The sequence below is a fragment of the Synchiropus splendidus genome, chromosome 13 (genome assembly GCF_027744825.2).
Source record: "Synchiropus splendidus isolate RoL2022-P1 chromosome 13, RoL_Sspl_1.0, whole genome shotgun sequence".
Taxonomy (NCBI): domain Eukaryota; kingdom Metazoa; phylum Chordata; class Actinopteri; order Syngnathiformes; family Callionymidae; genus Synchiropus; species Synchiropus splendidus.
In genome coordinates, this window is record NC_071346.1 from 4,404,879 (window position 1) to 4,419,407 (window position 14,529).

Consider the following 14,529-nt stretch of genomic DNA (forward strand, 5'->3'; position numbering starts at 1 on the left):
GAAAAGACAGGTGAACTGATGTTGAGAATGAAAGGCTGGGGAGCGTGGCCTCACCTTGCAGCATGCAGTCGTACGCCTTCCTGTCTTTCCTCCCCAGAGCCTCCCAGAACCCGGGCGGCTCCATCCCTTCGTCACACTCGTGGATGGTCACCTTGCTGCTGCTGTGGAGCCCGGCCTCCAGGGGACACCTGCGAAACACACACGTCAACCACGAGTCCGGCGGAGGCTGGGACCTTCTGGAGACGGACAGCTCTTTGATCTTGTGCGCCGCCGTGTGGCCGACGCTGCGGGTGTGCAGCTGGGTCTTGCAGCCGTGCCACAGGAACATGACGGCCTTGTTGATGTTCAGCAGGATCATGGAGGCCCGGGAGCGCAGGCTGCTGCAGTGACACGCCACCTCCAGCAGGTGTCCCTCCGCCGTCACCTCGCCTCTCACGCAGTACAGCCGCCACTCGCCTGAGCACAGACAGGGCCCCGCTGACTTGGACTGGCTCTCTCTCACAAGTGAAGGGTTCTGGACTCACTCTGCGTGTTCTCCTCCTCCTCCTCCCTCTTGCCCGCGTGCACGATCATACCGCCGCTGAAGCACTGCAGGAAACACGGAGGCTCCTTCCCCTGCTGGACTTGCACCTGCAACACAAGCCATGAGTTCAGCAGCGCCATCCACCCGAGGAACGTCTCAAGTATCCCGGCACCTGCGCTCCTCGCTCCTCATCCAGCTCCACCGTCATCAGCGCCGACGTGCCCTTCTCGCTGACGGTGGAGTGTCGTCCTTGCCAGAAGAAGTAGCAGCACTTCTCCTTCCCGGGCCCGAAGGTGAGAGGCCAGCGGTGACATGTGGCAGGTGACTCGCTGGTGGACCGACCTGAGGTGCTGACCGTGTACTTCCACTTCACCACGTAGGCGTCGCCCTCGTGGAACTGGCCGATGCTCTGCCGAGGAAGACGACTGTAGTCGAACTCCAGGATGTGCCAGACGTCCACAGAGACGGTGTTGATCTCCTGAATCCTCATGTGGTCCTCGCTCTCCACGGGGCCGTGGCCTCTGCCGACGTTGAGCCCGTCCAGGATGGTGGAGATGCAGGTCTGCAGGACGGGCAGCATCAGCGAGGCGTCGTACGGCCGACACTCTCTTCCTGCCGCCGCCTGAGCCTGACTCTGAGGGACGAGACGTTTGAATTTGGAGCCATGAGCCGACTGAGGATGAGAGGCTGCACCTTCTGCTCTGGCACCGGCTCCGCGGCTTCCTTTGGCGGAGGCGGCGTCTTCGCCTCAGTCCAGTCGGCGAACTTTTCTTTGAACAGCGCCGTCTCGTTGTGCTCGGTCAGCCTCCCGAAAACGGCCCAGTCGGGTCGACCTTGACCTTTTCTGATGGACAAACAGAGAGCCAGAATCAAGTTTCATTTCAGCTAGAATACACCCAACTGACTGAAGCCTAACTGTGGCGCCAACTGTTGCTCAGCCTTGTTTCCAACAATCACATGATGAATTGATCATTGATGTCTCGTCTTCTCACCGGCGTAGAGGCCTCTAACACAGGTAAGATGCATTCAGGTGCAGTCAGAAGTGTAGGAAATCCCTCCATGTGCAGCTTGATGTGCATTTATATGTTTTTAAATTTGGATTTATAACAGTTTCCATGATGTTTTTGTTATTTTTGGGATAATAATTCTCTGTATAGAGCTGTAAAAACCCAAGATGCAAGTAGTCAGTCACTTTCTTGCCTTTCTGTAAAACAAACTTCTTTGTCAGAAAAACATCACCTTTTGTTATTATTCATCAAGCTGAATATATACTTAAGTTCCTGAAATTCCGAAGCCCCCCATCCCTAGCCAGCGACAGTGAGAGTCAGGAAGAGCCTGCCACCTGGGTATGAGCGGGTTGCAGCTCCCAGGATCCAGCGGGTTGATGTCACAGCAGGTGTAGTCAAACGTGCCGTTCCACAGGTGCTTGGCGAGCTGGAAGGCGACCTTCCGCTGGGCCAGCGTCACCTCTTTCCCGTGCCACACGTAGACCTCGCTGCCGAAGTCGAACACCAGCACCTGGAGCAGAAACACCACTGAAGCCCCACCAGTCCACGCTCGTCTCTAACTCAGAAGCCGCGGACCTCTTTCGGTGCCAGGAGCGAGCAGCGAGGAACTTTCCCCCACTCGTCGTCGTCCGGGACCAGCTTGTCGTCCAGGAGGCGGAAGATGCAGTTGGTCTCCACGATGGCGCTCTCGAACTGCTCGTCGTCCTCCGGCGGGCCTGCGGCTGTGGCACACAGAGCTCAGACCACACCCTCAAACCTCGGGTTAGACGCTCCTTCATCCTCACGCTGGTAAGAAGACTGTCCTCCCAGGACCGTCCAGAACTCCTGCGCGTCCGGGCCCTGGCTGCCGACCGCTTCCTCAATGGTCTGGACTCTGCTCGCCCTGCAGCCCATGTCCTTCTGCGACTGGATGAACGTGGCCAGGTCCATCGCCTGGAGACAGGAAGCTGGTTAGATAACACCACCGGCGAGTCACGGCAGCAGACGGTGCTGTAAGCGGAGGCCGAGCAGGAAAACCAATATTTGTCAGCACAACTCCTGTGGGGGGAAGAAACCAGGCTGTGGGCTCGTGAGGAGGAAGCACACAAGTGTGTCAGCGAACATGACAGTCTGTGTGGGAAGAGAATCACGGCCGAACACAGGGAGCGAGTGAGAGTTGGTTTGCTGCGACCAGCAGCAGGAAGAGAGGCTGCAAATGTCAGCGGTCATTTAGAAGGATGGGAGATGTTCACCTTCGCCTTCTCAATGACGTTGGCGAACTCCCCGATCCAGGCGAAGCAGTTCTCCGGAGTCACCAGCAGGAAGCAGTCGCCGCTGTTGAGCGAAGACGCTCTTGGCTCGACTAGCCGAGTCTGAACGTGTCGCCGACCTGAAGCACATGTAGCTCAGTTTAGACTTCTCTTGCGACAATCCCTTCACGTGAAAACACTCTCACCTTTGACCTGCATCAGCATGAGGCTCTTGTACGGCACGGCGCTGTTGTTGGACGCCTGCTCCGCCATGTTGACGCTGCGCAGACTCACGCTGCTGAAGTTCTCTTTACTGGCGAGTCCAGCCAGAGCCGCCTCTGAATACTCCGAGGTTTTGTTCACTGAGCAGGAGAGACGGTGAGACCTCTTTGGTTGTCACGAGCCGTGGACACGGAAGCCACTCACTCTTCTCGCTCCTCATCCTCTTGCTCTCCAGCTGCGCCACGTTCAGCCTCTGCTCGGTGTACTCCTGCCGCAGGTCCTCTCTGGCCGCCAGCATCTTCAGAGGGTTCCTGGACGCCTGGACGTTCCTGGACGGACGCACCGAGCGCTTGTGCCGCACCATGGCCGAGGCCAACCTGGAGGGAGGGACGACGCGTTCATGGCTGCTGGGGATCCAAACTGAGACCTTCACGCTCACATGGGACTCTGAGAACCGAAGATGGCATCGAAGTCCTCGCTGATCTCGATCCTGGTGGGCAGGCGCGGGAACTCCGCCACCCGTCGGTAGAACTTGGAGAAGATCTCGTCGTCCAGCTTCATCACTTCCTTCACCGCCTTCTCCGTCACCGTGAGGGTGGTTTCCTGCAGACCAGCAACTGAGACACACACTGGAGGTGAGTGAAACCTTCACACTCCACACCGAGATTCTCAACCCCACCTTTGCTATTGATTCGTCCCAAGAAGTTCTCCAACTTGTCCAGCTTCTTGTCAGACTCCATGTCAGGTCTGGCTTCGATTTCTGGAACAATAAAATAAAAAAGTGCATGAAATGGCATTGATAATTCGGTCAGATAATTATTTTTTATTTTACTGTTTTTGTGAGATGTTTATTATATAATATACATTTTTCTACATAAACATTTAAATATATATTATTATTATTGTTATTATATACATTTTTTGTTTTTTTTTAGTTTATAATAATTAAGAAAATAGTGAACAACTCTTTAAAACAGCTTGTTACTCACTCTTTAATATATTATTATTTAAATTTATAAATAAAAAAATACGTATGTTTTAGAAAAGGCTGAGTGACTGACCTTCTTGTGGTTTGGTGACGGCCGGCGTGCTCTTGGCTTTAGTGGACACCGGCGACAGGATGGGACTGATGACGGAGGAGGATGCTGCCAGGCCTGAAGGCACAAAGGCATCACATGACATAAGGAATCTTGGAGTTGGTGGCTTGACCTCTGACCTTTCTTGACCATCCGCGCGGCCACCGTGTACTGCGTGGAGTCGTTGGCGGCTCCTTTGCCCTTTGTCTTCCAGGCCTCCTCCCGAGCGGAGATCAGCTGCTTCCTCTCCTCGATGGTCATCTGCGCCTCACTTTCATCGTCCGCTTTCTGGGAACAAGAAACGACACACCAAGAGTTGGAGCTCAGGTTGAGGGTGAAGCGTGATGGCTCTTCACAAGCCTCCATCCTGCATGAGATGTTGCTACACTGAAGACGGAAACAGAACCCAGAAGTGGTCACCAAGTAGCCATGCAGACCCGGGGTCTGGAGCCTTACCTGGCTGTGGTGGTCCACATACTGACACTTGAGGCCCAGTGAGATGGAAGGAGTGAAAGTGGAGGAGAAGACAGGCTCCTGAGGAGGTGAAGGTGGATGGGAAATGAGGAAAGGGGAAAGAAGGAGAGCAGGTCATGCACAGATAAGCAGGGGGAGGGGCCAAAGAGCCAGCAAGCATCGTGCTACAGTGATGTCGGGATTCAGTCACTCCTGTCTCCATCCAGTCACATCTTCATGCCTTCCTCCTTCATGAACCTCATTAGCTCCTCTTCTTCTCCTCCATCTTTCCTGGTCCAACACTGCCTCCCCTCTTCTCAAACCATTTATCCTCCCAAAACTTCTCCATAGAGATAGACACCTCTTCCATCTTCTTCTTGATCATCACATCCCTGCATCTTCTCCTCCTTCCCTAACCCTCATTCCAAATCACTGTATCATCAGCCAACATCATGGTCCCTGGAGACTCCTCAGTGACCTCGCCTGTGGGTCCATCCATCACCATGATCTGACCTGTCTTTCCTCCGACACACCTGGCATCTGACCTCATACACGACCTGCACTGACCTCTTGACCTCCTCACCCTCTCATCCTGAACGTGTGACTGTGCTCTACTGTGTATTCGGAGACAGGAGCAGCGGCGCTAAACCCACGTCACTGGGGAAAGCGGCAGCCAGAAAGCCTTGCAGAGTTCCAGCCCTGGCCTCTTCCCAACCACCCGGCGGCCCCGGAGAGAAAAGACGCCACTCTCCGGGGCCATTCAGGGCGGGGCAGCCAGCCTCACACAAACACCGCGATTGGACCAGAAGAGCGCAGCCGGAAGCCGATAGGCTGCGGGACGTTCTTACCCACAAGTGCTCAGACACAGCAGACTGGTCTGGAACCGACACCCCTTCGTCCTGGGGGGATAAGCACAGGGGACGGACTTGTCAGGGGGGAGAGGCGGGGGCTCTAATGGGACCGGCTGGAGGATTACCATGCAAGCTTCAGGCAGGCGACCCACCCTGCTGAATACTAATGTCGCAATGAAAACACTGATCAACACGGCAGACCCCGAGGAACCAGAACATTCCACCCAAATACCACCTCTGTTGATCACTTTCAGATGTCATGTATCATCTTTAGCCCTCAGCGACACTCAACAAAAAATAATTGTGCAGTTCAAACCTGAAATCTTGATTTATTGTGTCTTATACAGAATGTTTACAGAGACTTGTGTTGACTACAGCAGGGGCCCAAGTATATTAATCCTAAAATGATTCATTGACTGATGCTGGAACATTTTCAGTATTGATCAAATCAAATGCAAAACATATTAAAAATAAAAATAACAATAAATATCCATGTAAAAATAATAGGTATTTTTTTAAATTTAATTTAAATTCAGAATACAAATAAACAATTTCATTCATATTTACACAAAAATCTATTTCTCTTTATATATATATATATATATTTTCATTTCATTAAATTAGTGGAAAATATTAGGACAAACTGAGTTTGATAAAGACTATGATAAAATATTTCAATGGATTACAGAGTTTGTATTGTGAAACAAAATATCTTGTCTTCAGTCGTAAAAAAGCACCGCCTCAGTGAAGATGAGTCGACGTACCTGAACACATCATGAACCAGTGAAACACATTGAAAATGAGAGAACCAGAAGTGTGTGTGTGTGTGTGTGTGTGTGTGTGTGTGTACCCACATTACAAAGCATCGTCCTTAAAATAAATATCCAGCGCTTCTTCAAGTGAGTTAAAAATAGGAGCCGTGTCCACCTCTGGAGGTGCTGGATAACAGGGGTCACTGAGGACCTCTGACAATTGAAGTAAGTGTTTGAACTCACGTGCTTCATGGGATTATTTGTTATGAATTCTGCCATCAACGTCGATGTTTGAATTTTTTTGGGTGGAGATCGGAGGCCGTCGGTCAGTGACTGAGCTGGGCTTCAGTGTTACTTAGTGCTGTGACAGAGCAAACAAAGAGGTCTGAACCTTGTTTTCCCTCTTAAGCATCTTTATCTTATTATATCTCCGTGTTGAAGTGAAACCTGATCATGTTGTTAATCCCTGCAGCAGACTGTCCCCTTCGATTACAGGGCGACTTCCTGTGATCCGCTAATCTGCTCCGCAGGAATTAAACGGCAGATGGTGGAGACCGGTCGGCCGGGAATAATGGAGGGTTCCTCACTTAACTGACGGCGGTAGAAAGGTATCTAAATTTACAGATTATAATCTGATCTTTGAAATGATTTTACAGGGGACTGCGTTGTTGGGTGCAACTGACTCTCTGGTCCAGCTGGTGTAAACTCGGAGGATTAACAAGCCTCCATGAGAATTTTGTCGACTGAAATTCACATTAAAACCTCTGCAGGACATTTGAGCTGAGATTAGAGGCTTGTTAATCTGCATCTGGGCGTTGATGTGTGAAGTGGAGTGAAAGGCATCCGGCTCCATTAGGAAACCAGGGTCTGACACAGTTACTGACAAAGCCGTTTCTGGGTCAGGATGAGACGTGAAATACCTCAAGAGCCGGAGTCACCAGCCGCTAGTTTCTAGGTGGAACTACAGGAGTGTAATCTGGATTATCAGATGGACGTGGTGTCTAAAATCCATTCGCACTTGACGTGAGCTGACTGAGACAAAATACTGATGATAGAAACCCAAGGTCTGAGCCTCAACCTTCATGTTGGATGCTGGTGAGCACTCACCTTCTGTTGGGTTGGCTCCGCCTCCCACGGCTGCGGCGGTGGCGGCGGCTGCTCAGTGGACGCTGCTTTCACCACCTCTTGTTTCTTATTGATCCTGTTCTTCCAGTCCTCCTCGCCGCTCTTCTTCAGCAGGGCCACTCTGAGAGAGAAGATCTTTATGTGAGTGATGACTCACAAGTGTGACTTTGTTTCTTGTTTTTTTTTGAAGGATTCGACCCAGTTTGCTCCAGTTTATTGGACTCCAGTTTTTATTCCCCATTGGAGTCTTCCAACCCCTTTTTTCATCATAGAATTTGGCTGTAATCTTCAAAAGCCACAACATTTGCTTTCATTATTTGTAAACTAGATTATGGTGAATTTTAAATGATCGTAAATTCAGGACTATTGAGCACCCCGGAACATTAGCACCACCCACTATATCTTGTTCGTACATAAGTCACAGCGGTCTGTAACAGGCGGGTGCAGTGGTGCTGTTTGCGCTGTAGAAAGCCCAGTAAAAATGCATGAGGATCACTTCTAAACAAGTCTTGAAAACAGGGTCCAGCTTGGGGAGTAACTCTTGAAACAAACTAGGCAATGTTCTAAACTTGAACCATCTTTTATTGACATTAAACTACTCAAAATGTGCTGTTTTTGCCGGTGTGTCTAAAGTTCAGACACCACAGCTGGTCTCAGCTGCTGCTTCTCGTCTCTGCTCCTCCAGGAGATCGGCTCTGTGGTTTGGAGCTGCAGACACGCGGGTGAAAATAGCGCATTGTGCGCGCTTTAAGGTTAATAAAACGCCTGTGATGTCATCATTTGATGTGACGAGGCTCAATATTTTGGCAGCACGACGCTCCTTAATCTTATAGGCTACTTGGAAAGAGATTGCGGCCGAGATTTGGCCCCCAGGCCATGAGTTTGACACGACTTCAAAAAGTCAAGTCAAAATAGTAAAACGCTTGTCCAGGTCGGTAGATGACATTGTTGTTTTCCATCAAGGTCACGTGGAGGACATAGCGCTCAGCAGAAACCGGGTCATTTCTCCACAGCTGGAGAGGGACACGATGAGGCTGCTGGGCTGCAGAAAGTGTGTCAGCCCCTCTCAGGGAGTGGACGGCGCTGAAATGAGGCCATTCAGGCAGGAAGTCTTCAACCTGAGCTGTGTGCTTTGTTGTTTGACTTTCTTGTGACACAAATGAAATGAAAGTACTCTCCAGTTTCCTCCCAAAACCAAATACATACAAACAAATAATAACAAATAAATGTATTGTACTTATACACTACTCTGTTATTGTTTTTATTTATCATATTTTGTCCATAAAAATCATAATATTTTTTTGACCAACGTAATATTTATTTATTTTACTAGGTTATTATCCCAACAATTTTCAAGCTAATAATTGGCTTATTGTTATTTTTCATTTTGAAAAAATCATGCCAAACATCAAGTCGAGTGAGAGTGTAACTGACTCAAACATCTCACCTCTCCCTGATGGACATCTGCTTGCCGGACATGCTGAGCGATCGCTCCCCGGACTCAGTGGGGGACAGCAGCTCGCTGGAAAGGACGCTCTGTCGGCTGAAGTCCTCGCTCTGCTCCAGGGGCAGGGACTGGGACTTGACCAGTGGCTGTGGGAAGGACTGAGGCTTGGGTGGCGTCTGTGGAGGCGCCTGGAGCGGGGCCTGGGGCAGGGCCTGGGGCAGGGCCTGGGGCAGGGCCTGGGGCAGGGCCTGGGGCGCGGCCGGCGGCGGGGCGTAGGTGTACGGCTTGGGCAGAGGCTGGACGAACCCTTGCGGTTTGGGAAACGTCGGCGGGGGCTGGATGTGCGAGGGAGGCTTCGGCTGAGTGGGAGGCGGCTGCTGCGTGAACGTTTTCGGAAGTGTTTGAGGAGGCGGGATGACGGGCGCCTGTTGCTGGGGGCTGCTTGGCACGTGAGACACCGTCCTGGAAGATACCTTGGCGATGAGAGGCTTCACAGGTGCAGGCTGCTCCTTAGACTCTGGAGAGGGGAACATCACAGTTAAGCATCAGAGGACTCCAACTGGACTCAACACATGGCTTTGATGGCAACAACAATGCCACCCAAACCACCTCAGCTCCATTCAGGTTCTCTCAAGACGCTGGTCACATGAAGACAACACAAAGCTTTGACTCATCAACCTCCTTCATTGGTGCGTCCCAAACATCCGTCCCCTCACAAAAAGACCTATGAACTGAGCTGTGTTTTCGGCAGCCCCCGACCTTTAACTGCAGGCAATGTTTTGCCACCATGGCACAGCATTTTGGTAGATTCCTAAGGTGTTCAAAAACCTTTCTAGCACGGCTCCATTACCTTTTCCAAAATCAAAATGATGGTCAGGTGGACCCCCGACTGAGCCGCACCAAATGTAGCCGCACCATGACTAGCATCCACATCTGCCTGGTTCTAGCCCCAGTTGCCAACTTCCAAATGTTTACGAATTGACAGCCAAATGCATGAGGACTGTACAAAGCTCGGTAGCCATTTTTAACCGTTTGCGACATTGATTCCTGTCTGTCCATTTGGCCCACACATTTCCAGAAGCAGTGTTCGACACCAACTTCACACTGTCTGCTCTCTACTTGGTCTGGAGATGGATGTGAGGAATGTGGCCTCAACGACGGTCTAGATCAGAGGTGGGCAATTCAATTTCCAAAGGGCCACATTAGAAACTGTAACTGTTGTGAGGGGCCATCATCAAAAGAAAGACAGCCTTGACTGCAAAACATGACGGCAAAATATCCAAAATATATACTCGTGTAACAAGGACAAAATGAACCTAAAAAGATTAAATGTAAGTAAGGATATTAAGACATGTAAATATGCCACGAAGCATATTGAAATATTCCGTTTTACAGACATTTAATTTGAATATAAATCTATATAACTATGGACCAGACGTTCAAGATAAAAAGGCAATTAATTTCAAAATATATTTTTAATATTCCTTCAGTGTATTTTGAGTAACAAGAAAAACACACAAAAACGGCCAATAAAAGGAATATATATATATATATATATATATATATATATATATATATATATTTACTGCTGAAGTGGTTGTGGTGGTGGCTAAAAAAGAAAGAACAAAAAAAAAGATGGTTATATATAGTTTCAGTCTGACGTCAAAAGGGCCACGAAAATACAAAGGATCGGCCACATATGGCCCTCGGGCCGCACTTTCCTCAGGTCTGCTCTAGATCCCAACATCAGAAAAGTCCCTTCTGTCGTGACCATCTGATGGACGATGAGTATAAGACTGAGTAAACACTCCGGGACAAACACTCAGTCTCCACCACCTGCCTGGTCTAAGTGCCAAACCCTGCATCGCTGGATTGTTTCACCCGTGTTCACGAAAGAGGAAAGAGCCCCAGGTCACTTTCACCATTAGCCCGTGAGAAAGGAGGTCAGGGCCGTCTGAATGTGGGTCCGGCGGCTCTTAAGAGCCAAGCAAAGCCAAACTGTCAGCGCAGGGGGCCGGTGTGGAGGTGGGTTGTGCGGCGCAGCACGTCAAAACTGTTCCGTGTTTTGGGCTCGGGTGTGGGGCTGTGGCAGAGGGAGGCGTGAATCCAACACAAACATGACATGCAGTCGCTGACAGGCGCCGGTGCAGACAAAGGGACCTGGGAGGCGACTGAACGCAGAGAAATGCTAATCAGCCTCAGACGCCTCAGACACACACACAGACACAGAGCAAACAGCCCCCGGAGCTGGAGCAGGCAAGCGTGCGAGCGGGGCTCGCATCTCCTCCACATCCACTCCTCCACATGGTTACCTGGGACGCTCTGGCCGAGCCCCTGCGATGAGGTGTGCGCCGCCTCTCTCAGGTGTCCTCCCTGTCCTCGCTCCCCCCTGACGTCCTGGGGGTCTCGCCCTGCTGCTCTTGGCTCCGGCTGCTCCCTCCACGGCAAGGGCTGGTGATGCTGCTGCCGTCCGACCCGGTCTCTCTCAGTCTCTCTGGCTCCTCCCTGCCGTCTCCCCCTCACCTCCTCCTCCGGCTGCTCTCGCCAGCTCTCCTCCCCCCGCCTCCTGACGGCCGTAGTAGTAGAAGCCCCCGGTCTCTCTCTGCTCTCAGGGAGGAGCGTGGGGTTGGGTGGAGGCCTGATGGGGTCCCCGCTCTGGGTCATGGAGAAGTACCGCAGCGTCCTCTCCTGGTGGTCTGTGTGGGGCGGCTGCTGGACGGGGAGGCGGGGGACGGCGGTGAGTTTCTCTGGATGGCGACCGGCGTCGTCAGTCACGCCGGTTGTCATGGCAACAGATGTGACAGAAGCCTGGGAGGGGACGGCGGCGACGGAGCGCATCAGGGAGGCAGACAGCGGCTCCAGCTTGATCTCCACACCATTTTTCAGCTGACGAAGAAGCAGGACCCTTCTTTATAAATAGGATTTGAATCTTGTATATCAATCAAAAGTCATATTCTGTTGTACGTGAACATCTAACCCAGAGAGCGTCAAACACACAAGACAAGTCACAGGCATATCAGAAATATTATTGTACACACTGGTATTCAATCCCTTGTGTTATTATCTCAGACCATCAAACTACCAAAAAGCTAAAAAAAAGACCTACAAAATATTATATTATTATTATTATATATTATTTTTTGAAATACATTAAAAAAAGAAGCAGCAGAAAAAATAAACCCATCACTTATGATAAACAATATACATGTATTCTTGCGTTATTGTTATAAACTAAATATTACTAAGATTTTACAGTGCATACACACATATATATCATTGAAATTAAGTGCATTTTTCTCATTAAAAATTCTGGTACTTAACTATAAAGAAAAAAACTAAAACAAAAAGAAATGTGTTTATTTGAAATATTTAAATAAAAATATATCAATAAATATAAATATAATATATATACACACACACACACACACACACAGATATATATATATATATATATATATATAAAAACATATAACATATTCAGCAGAAGCATTCATGCTCCGATCAGCCTGGGAGGACTCACAAATGTGTAGCGTATTTCTACCCATTCATCAGTCAACAACGTCGCAGATGAGTCACATACGATGTATTAAAAGTTATTATTCTGGCGTTCTGCTGCCCTCTAGCGGCCATGCTCTATTTTATGACACTAACACTCTTAAGTTCAAGACCGTCGCAGCGCTACAGTGACTCCAGATAGCTCAGCTCAAACCACATCATCTGGTGCAGCACACTCTGGAGTATCTGGTGCTTACATGGTCGTCTTGTCTGGACTGGGTCTGACTAAACGGCTCCTGTGTGGAGAGCATGGAGCCACCATGCAGAGCTCATCACACACTCATGATCTCAAAGAGGCCGCGTGACATTGACGCGGACAAACTCAAAAAAGATTCCAGCATCTGTACCTGCTCCACTTCTCCCTGGGTGATGGGCTGGGTCTGGAAGCGGGCGTTGGCCCTCCGCTGGCGACTGTCCCCTCGCGTCTGTTCGGAGGCTTTGTCAGGCAGATGGGCGAGGCGGTTGAACAGCGCCATCTTCTCGCTCAAGCTGAGAGAGGACAAGTCCGGTTCGTCCGGGACGGCCGCCTGACTCTCTCCTTCCACCTGGGACACGGGAACCGGTTGTTGGAGCTTCTGATTCTCCGGGACTTCCTGCTCCTGGGCAGCTGAGCCGGGCTGGGACGGATCCTGGACACTGCATGGGAGAAGCAAAGATGCGCTTCTGAGTGTGGTGAGAGGAAACTTATCTCAAAAGGAAAAGTTCTGATCTCAATAGGCGAACTGAGCCAGTCATCCAAGCCACCAGGGGGCACCAATATATGATCAGGTGATTGTTTAGTAGCTCTCCTCTACCTGATGCTGGTCACGCTAGTGCTAACAGCAGTTGGGCTGGGGACGCGGGCCGCAGCGTCCTGGCTGCCGGTGAGACACGACGCCGAGGCAGCGTCACTTAAAGGCCAGAAAGAGAAGGACGTGATGTGAGTGAGACAGAGGCAGAAGATGACACTGTCTGAGCGGCCGAAATGACCCACCTGTTAGCACTGTCCACCTCCTTGCTGGTGACAGGTTGAGTGTGAGAGCGGTCCTGGACTCTCCGGAGGCGTCGTTCCACCGCAGCGTTCCGTGAGCGTGGCTTGGGAACGCTTCCATCCGAGGTTCTTTCCAGCTCCTGGAACAATGATTGTTAAATCACTCGCTTGACAAGTTTTCATTTGGAAGCGTGAAACAGATGTGGAGAAGATTTACCCTGAAGAGAGACCGCTTGGCTGCTACACTCATCTTCGCTCTCTCGTCTAGTTTCTCTTCATCCCCTGTAAAGAACAGCAAGAAAGTTGGTCAGCTTGTCGAATATATTCATCTCTGACATCATACACCGGACCTGACTGGGTCTTGAACCCAGTACCTACAGTAAGTACCCAGCTGGTTTGGTAGGAATCTTATCGCGACCCAAGAGCAATTGATGGCCCCAACAGTGGTGGCACAAATAGGATGGAATAAACAACTGAAATGGCAGGAGGAGCCTAAAGGCAGGAGACAAGAAGGACCATTTTCTCTCATTGAAAAAATTCAGTCCAAAGTGTACTTGATGGATATTCTCACTGTCTTCTTCATGCAAGCCACTTAGGGGCCTTCACTCAAGTCCATTTCACCATCCACTGTACCATGCCACACCACTGCCAGCAGGGGGCGGTTTGCTTGTGACAAGCTTGAGTTGTTAGTGATTCACGAATTCTCCAATGAAGAACGCAGCGTCGGTTGTTTGGTTGAAACCTTTTTGTGTCAAACCGAGTGGACACCCTGTTTACTTGCCGCGAACTGTTTGCACTAGTTGCATCATTTGTTGTGCAGAGACGTCTGAGGGAAAGTATCACACAGTACATCTGGTAGAGTTGTCCAAAACAAACTCCGCCTCCAGGGTTTGTGCTCAAATCTCAGATTTTTTGAGTGAAACAGACTTCGACGCGGGACAAGGTCTCTAGTGAGAGAGCTCTTCTGATTGGTGGACCAAACAGCGACTTGGTTTGACCCAGAACGTTGAGGTTTGTTGGCGCCAGTGATTCAAATTCGGACGCAAAACGTGACAGCGGCTGCTGCTTGGTCAAGTCAGGGTTGGGTTCCCGGCTCGCCTCCGCTGACCTGTTTGCTTTCTCAACATCCTTAAAATAACTTCCATCAAAGTGGTGGTCTTCACACAAGTCATTTAACAACCTGATTATATTTAATGCTGTTGGAGCGGGGAGGATTAGAGCAGCATATGGTGGGGTGAGGGGGCTTCTATCTATTTTTATCTTGATCGCTGATAACTTTCATCCTGGAGTCTTGAGCACAGGTGCACACAAATCACAAC

The 14,529-nt window shown here is 50.1% G+C and overlaps 1 protein-coding gene across 9 annotated transcripts in view; it reads right to left on the bottom strand.

Moving 5' to 3' along the window:
• Window positions 1-14,529, bottom strand: part of LOC128769333 (supervillin-like) — a 30,168-nt gene that overhangs the window by 3,153 nt on the left and 12,486 nt on the right. For 6 of the 9 annotated variants that reach the window (XM_053882976.1, XM_053882974.1, XM_053882969.1 and 3 more), the window contains 25 exons: window positions 13,428-13,492; window positions 13,214-13,350; window positions 13,035-13,130; window positions 12,588-12,876; window positions 12,438-12,476; window positions 10,998-11,571; window positions 8,686-9,202; window positions 7,221-7,359; window positions 5,359-5,409; window positions 4,514-4,591; window positions 4,198-4,345; window positions 4,043-4,135; window positions 3,661-3,741; window positions 3,421-3,598; window positions 3,186-3,358; window positions 2,966-3,121; window positions 2,763-2,899; window positions 2,316-2,463; window positions 2,107-2,252; window positions 1,866-2,041; window positions 1,217-1,367; window positions 696-1,157; window positions 525-630; window positions 249-456; window positions 55-188 (listed from right to left, as the gene is read on the bottom strand). In XM_053882976.1, coding sequence (XP_053738951.1) covers window positions 55-188; window positions 249-456; window positions 525-630; window positions 696-1,157; window positions 1,217-1,367; window positions 1,866-2,041; window positions 2,107-2,252; window positions 2,316-2,463; window positions 2,763-2,899; window positions 2,966-3,121; window positions 3,186-3,358; window positions 3,421-3,598; window positions 3,661-3,741; window positions 4,043-4,135; window positions 4,198-4,345; window positions 4,514-4,591; window positions 5,359-5,409; window positions 7,221-7,359; window positions 8,686-9,202; window positions 10,998-11,571; window positions 12,438-12,476; window positions 12,588-12,876; window positions 13,035-13,130; window positions 13,214-13,350; window positions 13,428-13,492 — 4,482 coding nt within the window. The remainder of the gene's footprint in view (window positions 1-54; window positions 189-248; window positions 457-524; window positions 631-695; window positions 1,158-1,216; window positions 1,368-1,865; window positions 2,042-2,106; window positions 2,253-2,315; window positions 2,464-2,762; window positions 2,900-2,965; window positions 3,122-3,185; window positions 3,359-3,420; window positions 3,599-3,660; window positions 3,742-4,042; window positions 4,136-4,197; window positions 4,346-4,513; window positions 4,592-5,358; window positions 5,410-7,220; window positions 7,360-8,685; window positions 9,203-10,997; window positions 11,572-12,437; window positions 12,477-12,587; window positions 12,877-13,034; window positions 13,131-13,213; window positions 13,351-13,427; window positions 13,493-14,529) is intronic. The other 3 variants (XM_053882970.1, XM_053882971.1, XM_053882973.1) reach the window with 3 other exon arrangements.